The 10334-nt window shown below is 40.5% G+C and overlaps 1 protein-coding gene across 1 annotated transcript; it reads left to right on the top strand.

Moving 5' to 3' along the window:
• Positions 1 to 7068: 7068 nt before the first annotated feature.
• Positions 7069 to 10133, top strand: LOC309551011 (interleukin-8-like). The gene is made up of 4 exons (XM_082251429.1): positions 7069 to 7267; positions 8338 to 8473; positions 9270 to 9353; positions 9904 to 10133. Exons 1-4 carry the CDS (start codon positions 7084 to 7086, stop codon positions 9929 to 9931), a joined length of 432 nt encoding a protein of 143 aa, XP_082107555.1. The 5' UTR covers positions 7069 to 7083; the 3' UTR covers positions 9932 to 10133.
• The last annotated feature ends 201 nt before the right edge of the window (positions 10134 to 10334 follow it).

Here is a 10334-nt window from a genome sequence, read left to right as displayed (position 1 = left end):
TTTTCTTCACTAACAAGGTAAGTAAACAAAAAAAAAATCGTAACTATCCATTTGTTTTTCAGGTGACCAAGAGCAAGCGAATGGCCCAAAATCGATTATGTCGATTTTGTGGCCAGAACTCCGCTTTAATTCATCTTAATTTTTAAAGCAAGCTTTTCCATCCATCCATATCTCTATGCTTTCATTTGTTGAGAAATCATTTTAAAATACACCCCTGGAACATTCCTGGAATCCATCTGCTCTAGGCAGGTGTGCTTAGCTGAAAAAGTCCCTCATCTCCTCCTCCAGATGAAGGAAAAAAATGCCCATGAAGACTCCTGGGATGTATGACATCACATTGTTGTAGGCCAGAAACCATGAAGCGATGAAGAAATGTAAAAACAAGTTTTAGGTGGCTGTAAAAGCACAAGGTTTCTTATATTAATGTATTCTATGCATTAAGACAAAAGAAACTTCTGTGAGCAGCAGCCCCCCTAACACTTACCTAAACCCCATCTGGATCCATCAATGTGCACTAGTGCCTTGGCTGTCTGGCTGAGACACAGCAGCGGTGCCATTGGGCCCTGCTGCTGTCAATCAAAGACAGTTAGCCAATGGGGAGAGAGAGGATGGAACTGAACATCGGCTCTAAGTCTGAATAGACACACAGAGCTGCAACTTGGCCTGGGTGTCCCCAAAGCAGGCTGCTTGCTGTGGGGGCACTTAACAGGAGGGAGGGGCCAGGAGCGCTGGTGGGGGGACCCGAGAAGAGGAGGATCTGGTCTGCTCTGTGCAAACCCATTACACAGAGCAGGTAAGTATAACATGTTTGTTATTAAAAAAACAAGACTTTAGTATCACTTTAAAACAAGTAAATGCAGCATAATAAACTTTCCTATCTATTTACCAATGCTAACAGCAAAGGGATTCAAGATTAATGTTGATTGAGAGAGTTTAGTTCCACTTTAACCTGCTACTTTTTACATAACCCTACCAATGAATAAGTACATGTCATTTCTGGAGCAGGAGCATTTTGCAGCATTTAGTGCAAATCAAACAGCATCCACCTGTACCAACCAGCAGTGCAAATGTACACATGGTAACTGGCCAAAAGGAATAAATGAATCCTTTAATTAATTACATAACCACAGTTCAACAGAGCATGAGCTGCACTTAATTGTGTAAAATGAACTGAAGCTCAGCTGTTTTCATATATGTTTACACATTGATCCTCAAACACCTAAAATTCCAGATGTCGGCATGGAAGAGTGGAAGAGGACTCCAGTGACAACCTGTAAAGCTCTGGTGAACTCCATGCCCAAGAGGATTAAGGAAATGCTGGAAAATAATGGTGGCCACACAAAATATTGACACTATTGACAAAAGATATGGGCCCCCAAATTAATGGACAGGCCACAGGAAGCTTTGTAGAAAATCACCACGCTGACCACGCCCCTCAGAACGCCGGCTCTTTTGTACACGCCACGGTTTTAATGCTTTGCCTGTATTAGTCTACCCACATGTAAGTGCAACTCCATTAAATGCTTATTTTAATTAAACTGGATTACGCTATGGTTTTCCTCAATTTTCTTTCCTATGCGTATGGTATCACACACGGTATCACACACAGTTGGAGCTGCATATGAGTCCACTACTTTATCCTCTTGTATTAGGAGCCAAGATTGACTACTGGTCCATGAATTTATGTCCTTATCCCTGTGTATGTGGAGGCAAGATTGAATGCTGATTTTCTACAAAGCTTCCTGTGGCCTGTCCATTAATTTGGGGGCCCATATCTTTTGGTAAGCAGCCATTTCTCATCATCTCTTGTCTTCCCTCCTGCCTCACCATCTATTGGGATTCCATCTTTGGATAATAGCTGTCCACTTATTGTCCATCCTGGGACTCATGTTTTTGGACTTTATCACATATGCTTTTAAGCAGCACGTCAAACTTTGATTTTTGTGGCACTCACAAAAACGTTTTACTTTGTTTGTTATTAGCGCTACACTATTTGGTTTTATATGGTTTTGGATTTCTACAGGTCCAGTGTTTAGCTGCTTTTGTGTTATTCAATTTTGGTACACATATCATTTTTCACATTCCACATTTAGCGCAGGTTCTCCCTTTGATATATTGTACCTATTTATCTGCAGCCCTCTCCTCTCTACATTATTCAAAGTGCAGACTGTATACAGCTTGTCTGAACAGGGAGCAGGAAGCTGAAATTACACTCTGCAGAACTCAATTAGGAGAGCTCTGAGAGCTGATTGGAGGGAAGGGACACATCCCCTTCACACAGCACACAAGAACACAGCTAAAGTTGTCAATCACAGACTGTGTGCTGGAGCTCCCTCTCACATCACTTTTTATTCTCTTGATGTCAGGAAAACCTGTCTGGATAGAGACAAGAGCACATTATAGAGGGATATGCTTTATTCATATCAGAGGTTTACAACCATGTTAACTTTAAAGCCATTTTTCTACTCTGTAAGTCCCTTTTTTTTTTTTTATACAACCTTTGCTTTGAGGATATTACGCTAGGCAAGTTTCCTTTTTGTCTCCTCAACTTGCCTACTGTGACTGATCCTGTGTCAGGAGAGCCTGTCAGCTCCTGCTGCAGCCAGATGATCAGGAAGGATTTGATTACAAAGTTTCCATCAACTACTAAGCACTACATGCCAATCTTGAAAAAGAAAGGCATGGTTGTTTGGTACTAGGGACTTTCACACAGGTGCATCCGTGAAGCGGATTCTACTTGCTCAGGGGGGGGTCGCTCCACCGATCCCCGCTGAGCAGATGGATGACAGGTCCTGTCTGCTCAGCTGTGAAAAGCGGACACTGACACAGTCCCGCTCTCCTCTATGGGGAAATCTGATGGAAAAGGACTCCCTGTCCGCTTTCATCTGATCATATGCGATCCGCCAGATGAATGGAAAATGCGGACCGGATCGGATCAGATAGTGGCGGGTGTCAGCAGACGTGTGCACTGACATCCACCACTCCATAGAGGAGACTGGAGGGTCCAATCAGGTCTGCCTGAAAAACTGACAGGCGGACCTGTTTGGACAGCCCCTGTAAAAAACTTGGAAGACATTTGTGCACTACATTGGAACACTATGGTGGAATGGTCTTTGAACATTTTATATATACACTCATTGTTCAGTTTTCATCTGATACAAAGTCTGACTTTTTTTTTTTAACTGATACAGATATCTGGTGTTATGTTTTTGTGTATTTAGCATCTTCACATTCAGAGGAGATATGTTACTTTGTTTTAAGAGCACTATAGTAATCATTCTATATTCCTACACAGTAAAATGTACGTATGTACTATCATTTACTTAGATAACGGGAGAGTAAGTATAAGACAACATGCCACTTTTTATGAACATTTTTCCTACTGTAAATCCAGGAAGGTAAATACACCCCAATATACAGTACAGTATACCTGGCCACTTTCCGCAATGGAGGAACCCAAAAATAGAGGAGGGCCCAGTTGTCCGATTAGTCAAGTTAGCCATGTGAGTGCTTAGACTATACCTACAGAAACTCCACACATAAAGTAACTTTCATACCAAATGTATTATTAGGTTTTTGTGATATATAGGGGGACAATAGATTACAAGGGTGGATATGGGGTACAGTCATTCCAGACTATTGTTCATTTGTTCATTTGAAAATTTTATTTGCTAAACTGATATTTGCTTGGCTCTGTGGGTGCCCAACGTGGTATTCTCTCTGGTTCTTCATGATCATGAGGAGGTTCTGAGTACAGTGTCGATAGATTTGTCATCTTCACACATGTAAGTAAACATTGATATCTTATATGCTTGGTTCAAAGAATTTATGTTGTACTAATAACATATACAGTTGATGTTGATATATGTAATTTTGAACATCAATCTTTCACAAGTTCCTAAAGAAGACCTTAGACAATACTGTGAAACGTGTTAAACTATGCCCCTTTCCTGTTAGATGATACAACCATCAAAAATTCTGAAAGAACTCTTTCTTTTGGTAGAACATTGGTAAAGACTGTCCGGTGAGGTTGAGAGGGCAGGTTATATATAAGTGAAAGAGTCACGTGTAGCTGACAAAAATGTAAACATTAGTTTTATTCATGTTTTTGTATGGATAATAAAATAATATTTTGACTTTACTTTTTTTTATATGGAAATTTTAAATAAAAGTCAGCATTTACAGTGCAATACAAAGAGTTCTCAATCACAAAAACAGCAGTTTGTATTAGGGATAGACCGATATGTTTTTTTCAGGGCCGATACCGATATTTTGGTCACAACGTATCGGTATAGGCCAATATGGGATGATATTTTGAACATTTAAAGTTTTGAAAAATAAATACAATTTTTGACACAAATCTGGTACATGTTAATTTTTGTTTAATGCTTAATGGCTGGCTTGCTGGCATCCTGTGGTGGGTGGGTGGCTGGCTGGCACCCTGTGGTGGGTGGCTGGCTTGCTGGCACCCTGTGGTGGGTGGGTGGCTGGCTGGCTTGCTGGCCCCCTTTGGTGGGTGGCTGGCTGGCTGGTTGGCACTCTGTGGTAGGTGGGTGGCTGGCACAGGGCCTGTGGGTGGCTGGCTGGTACAGTGCCTGTGGCTGGCTGGTACAGGGCCTGTGGGTGGCTGGCTGTCTGGCACCCTGTCTGGGGGTGGCTGGCTGTCTGGCACCCTGTGGTAGATGGCTGGCTGTCTGGCACCCTGTGGTGGTTGGCTGGCTGGCTGGCACCCTGAGCTGGGTGGCTGGCTGGCTGGCACCCTGTCTGTGGGTGGCTGGCTGGCTGGCACCCTGTGGTGGGTGGCTGGCTGTTTGGCACCCTGTGGTGGGTGGCTGCCTGGCTGGCACCCTGTGGTGTGTGTGGATGGCTGGCACAGGGGCTGTGGGTGGCTGGCTGGTAGAGGGCCTGTGGGTGGCTGGCTGGTACAGTGCCTGTGGCTGGCTGGTACAAGGCCTGTGGGTGGCTGGCTGGCTGGCTGGTACAGGGCCTGTGGGTGGCTGGCTGGCTCGCTGGTACAGTGCCTGTGGCTGGCTGGTACAGGGCCTGTGGATGTGGGTGGCTGGCACCAGGCTGCTATGGGTGGGTGTATGGCTGTGATACACTCCCGCGAGACTAGTCCCGACTCCAGACGAGGCTGTCCAAGACGAGGAAGGAGGCCTAAGAAGGCAGAAAAGACGTCACAAAAATATCCGCAATATCGGCCAGTTCTGGGGCCGATATCGATATATTGGGGAAAGTGCATATCGGCCCCCGATACAGTATATTGGCCTTGCCGATAATCGGTCTATCCCTGGTTTGCATGGATGTTAACACATTTGGTTAGGTATTTTTATCAAAAGAATCACAATACACTTTAATAAGGAAGGACAACTGTTATGGATCACATTATGATTGTCAACAAGAAATATGAGGAAATAAGTAGTTGAGAACGTGTGATAGAAGGGAGGAGGGGGCATGAAGGAAGAGAGAGAAAGTTGGCCAGGGGACACTGTATTCATATATCAGAATGTGCAAGAGTGGAGATCATTACAATTCCAAGGGGTGGCAGTCAAAGTCTTGCGGAAGGTAATCAACCTCAGGCACTGATATATATTTAGATAGCCAAGCTTTCGCTATTGTCTGTTTTGTGGCGGTGAGAACATGGGTCATGAGAATAAACTGAAGTTTGGATGTCCCCCCAGGTTTCACTTAAGAAGGGCTTCAAGTGAGTTCATTGTTAGTGTTATCCGAAGAAAGGCATTGTCACAAACAGAGGTCAGGCTCAGAGACCAGTATCTTTAGCAGTAGAGACGCTTCCACCGACTAGCAGGATAAGTACACAAGCAGGTCCCCTTGGAGGATGATGCAGGCAAAGTCTAAGCACTAACTGGTATTCACCTGAGCTCATGAAGGTGGGGACAGGTTTTGCTGCTTGTTAGTACAAGGTCGTGGTCCTTAGGATCACCCCACCAGGAGATGAGCAAGCCGGGGTCCAGTAACAGTTATATCAAATAGGGCGGTAGGGATCAAGCCGAAGGCCAGTCAGTAACAAGCCAAAGGTTGGTAACAGGTGCTTGCAGGTTGGGATTACGCAGAAGCATAATCCACGATCAAGCCAAGGTTGGTAACAAATGGTTGCAGATTTGGATCAAGCGGAAGCGTAGATGAGGAACAAGTCAATGTTGGTAAAGAGTGGAAGTGAAGATTTGGACAGCATCAGGAGTAAATGGAGCAAGCTATTGGCTGGAGAAAAGAACAATAATCTGGCAAACGTGAAGTGCAAAGGCTTGGCTTAAATAGGAAGTTCATGAAAGGAGCAAGCAGTTCAAGGTTCACCAAAAACAAGACAGAATATTTGTCCAAGTAATCAGGCATGGAGTTTTCAAGCATCCCAGAGGTTGTGGGTTAAGATCCTGGTCCTGACAGGTATTCAGGATGTAGTGCGATAGCCACCCTGGAAGATGGGTTACCAGACAAATCCATCAAATATAGATAAATAAACCCATGTCCGAACAACAAGGAAAGCAGAACGAGGAAGCAGCAGGGTTAATATGTACTAATCTGATAAGTACCAAGCACCATCAAAGTAGTGCTTTATAGTAAGTTTCAATAACAGTCGCGTTGCAAGAGCATAAATTAGTAGTAACCCAGATTTGATCCCAATTCTATGGACAGCTATATTATCACCATTTTTTTCACATAGTGTTTTACATTATTTTATTTGAAGCAGGCCCTCTAAAATGCAGGTTATAAAACCCTCACAGTTTCAAGCATCTGCTTCAATGAGAATAAGTGGAAACAGCCGGACCTTCTTTAAAGTTCTATCTCTGCAAATGTTTGACATCCACAAGAAGCATTTGGATAAAATTATATTTCCATCTGCAAATACCAGGGCGCACATGTAGGGCCCTTTGCCAATGTTACTGCATATGCAGCCAAAACAAAATTATTATGAATGTTTATACAAGTGCACCAAGCACATTGACAGAGCTAACAACAGTTTGCTGAAAGTGAGTTACTTGTATCGTGACTCAGGAACTGTGACAAACTAATTACTGAATCTGGAATTTACAATGTCGTAATCAAACAAAAATTGACATCAGAATGACCAGGCAGCATCCTATAAATTCTATTCGCTTCTTAGTTGTAAAACAGAAGGTTTTGAAGACAGCACAGCAAAAGCAAACTAGGAAGTCTGCCAAGCAAATCCACAAGAAAACCATGACGTTCTTCAAAGCCGCTTGTGCCACCCTTACCCTCTTCCTGCTTCTCACCACTGCAGCAGACGGTAATGATCATTTCCCTATTTTAGCTTTTAAACTGAACTAAACTGTGCTTAAAGTTAACTCTTTTTGCAGTCTGGAAAAAATATTTGGCAGAAAAATATTTTAGTAGCAATATGTTATTTGTCTATAAAAGTGATCCAAAAAAATCCATTTGGCAGGCAAGAACATTCCATTCTTTAAATTCGTCCGATGTATTATGTAATGTCCCATCAGGCAGAAGGCAGAAATCAAGGTTTCACAGCAGACAACCCGTAAAATGCACTGACATTTTTATTAATTCTTACTATAGAAGAAAAATCATCTACCAGTTTTTTTTTTTCTAGGAATGCTGCCCACTATGTATAAAGCCAACTTTTTAAGCTGTAACTCTACATAAGTGCATGCTTTATACTGATTTCAAAGCTGTAGTGGTGACAAGATAGTGTGACGTTTTGGACCACTGTAGAGACACCAATACTCTCACAGAGAACATAGCAATTTATAACCCCTCTGTTTATTGCCATTATATTTTTTTATAAACTACAACTCTTCTTTATGCTTTCAGTAAAGGAATAGTTGAAAATCACTTGAACTCAGAAGTAATGTGATATGATTTTGCAATACAATGCATTAAATATAACATGTTTCTAGGACATTGTCTGTTTTGGCATTGTATAGCAGCCCTAATAGTAAATGCATATGACAGTTTTCTTTTCAAATTTTTATTTAATGGAGAGTTCCAGGAAATACCTCTGGAAAGGACAACAGGAGGTAAATGTAATGTTCATCTCTTAAAAGGACAGCATGGAGGTAAGTGTAATTACCCCATTACATGTACTGTCCATTGTCCTTTCCAAAACAATTCCTTTAAAGAAGACACAGATACCAGAACTCATGGCCAACAGTGCAAATGTTAGCAAAAACAATTAGGATGTTTTTGAACTGACATTGCCCTGAAGTTCACAACTTTCTATTTTTATTTCATTAAAGTAAAAAACCCTCAAACAGAAAAGAGAAAAACGTCTCTCAAGTAGTTGGCTAATTTAGAAATAAAATGATAACCATATACATTTTCCTCTTCTTCAATTTGCAGCTATGTCTTTACTGAGATCAGCAATGGAATTAAGGTGCCAGTGTGTAAAGCTTGACTCAAAACAAATATCTACCAAAATAATGAAAAATGTAGAGGTGATTCCCAGTGGTCCCCACTGCAAAAATGTTGAAGTAATGTAAGTATTATTATATATATGTTACATATATTAGGTGTTGTTAGACGTAATATCATTTATTATATATGTTGCCTCATGTTGGTGGTTTTAAAATAAACGACTCCACTAAAAACCCCATTGTTTTGCATTGGTCTGTTAAAGTCTCATCATATGTGTTACAGTATGACAAAAGTGGTTCTCAACTCCTGTCCTCAGGATCCACTAAAAGCCTAGATTTTTTATCAAGCATTACCTTGGGGAGATGCATACTAGAATAATGCAATAATAATGCAATAATAATTCAATAATACTAGAATAATGGAATCACTGAACAGCAAATTATATCACTGATGTAATCCAGTTATCTTGTAAACCTGGAATGTTAGTGGGTCCTGAAGACAGGAGTCCAGAACCAGTGCTGTACAACCTCCTTTAGATCTACCAACATCTATGAAGTGCAAGATTTCTGCCAAATTGGATACAAACCAAATGGATAGTTTGAGTAGGTCCTCATATTGCATAGTTTTGAAAAATCTCAAGGAGCTCTTTCCCACCACCCTTCCAAACTCATCCTTCTCATGATCATGAAAAGCCAGTTTGGGAAAGCACAAAACATACTGGGGAGTGTAGTATCTACACCAGCAGATAGTGCAACCTATAGATTAGCAATGTGCCGCAATGCTTTGCTTTTTTTGTCTCATAGTCTTTTGGCCCTGAACAACAAAGAACCTAAGTACATGCAATACATAACAAATGAATGATGTTAATGTTATCCATCACTATCTATCAGATTTGAAATCTGTATTTTGTTTTTCAGAATTACTCTAAAAGATGGAAACATGGTCTGTGTGGATCCTTCTGCTTCTTGGGTAGAGCGCATTATCAAGCTAATATTAGAAAGGTATTAATTCTACAACAACAAATGTGATAACATTTTGCCCTTTTTGATTTGAAGCTTAACCTCAACTACTGTAAAAAAAAAAAAAAAAAAAACATTTAGTTTAGTTTTGTATAGAGGTCAAGGGTTAAAATTTTTCATATTTATATTTCTGTCTGGGAGGAGATGTTCCTGTCCCTGTAGTATGCAAAAAAAGAAAAAAAAAAAGGTCACAAAAATGTCATTTACAAGAAGGCTCAGACAGCAATAAAAACTTTATAAGAAGTTTGCCAAAAATTCTCTCAAATTAGCCAAAGAGCAAGTAATTGAAAAATAACAATCCCTTTCTGCACTTGATTTTTGACTAAATACATTTTATTTTTTGGGATTTCAGCTCTGCTTTATACAAAAAGCACTGAATTGTATTGTTTAATAATCAACTAACATTATAAAACAATTACATTGTAAGGCATGTTGTTATTATCCTCATCATAAAAAGATTTTAAATAAAAACTGTACACATACATTTTTGTGATTTCATATAACAAATTTTTCTTTTTTTTCCTTCTGACAGAAAGCAAAATGAGGCAGAAGCTGTTTAAATGAAATGTCCTACCCTCTCAGGAACACATCCTCACCTGTATTTTTGTAACTGTTTATACTGCTGTTATTTATTTTGTATCTTAATAATAATTATATTTATGTATTTATTTTGAACATACAATGGGACAGTCAAAAACATGATATCTAAAATAATTGTTTCAATCTTAGTTTGACTTTAGCAATATAAGAATATGACAGACTCCTTAACCACTTTACCACCGGAGGATTTTGCTGTCTTCCGTCCAGGCCACTTTTTGCGATTCGGCGCTGTGCGACTTTAACTGACAATTGCGCGGTCGTGCGATGCCGTACCCAAACTAAATTTACGTCCTTTTTTTCCCACAAACAGAGCTTTCTTTTGGTGGTATTTGATCACCTGTGCGATTTTTACTTTTTGCGCTA

The sequence above is a fragment of the Pelophylax lessonae genome, assembly GCF_965119305.1.
Source record: "Pelophylax lessonae genome assembly, chromosome: 1".
Taxonomy (NCBI): domain Eukaryota; kingdom Metazoa; phylum Chordata; class Amphibia; order Anura; family Ranidae; genus Pelophylax; species Pelophylax lessonae.
The sequence above is the reverse complement of the archived record's forward strand: the minus strand, read 5'-3'. Positions and strand labels throughout refer to the sequence as shown.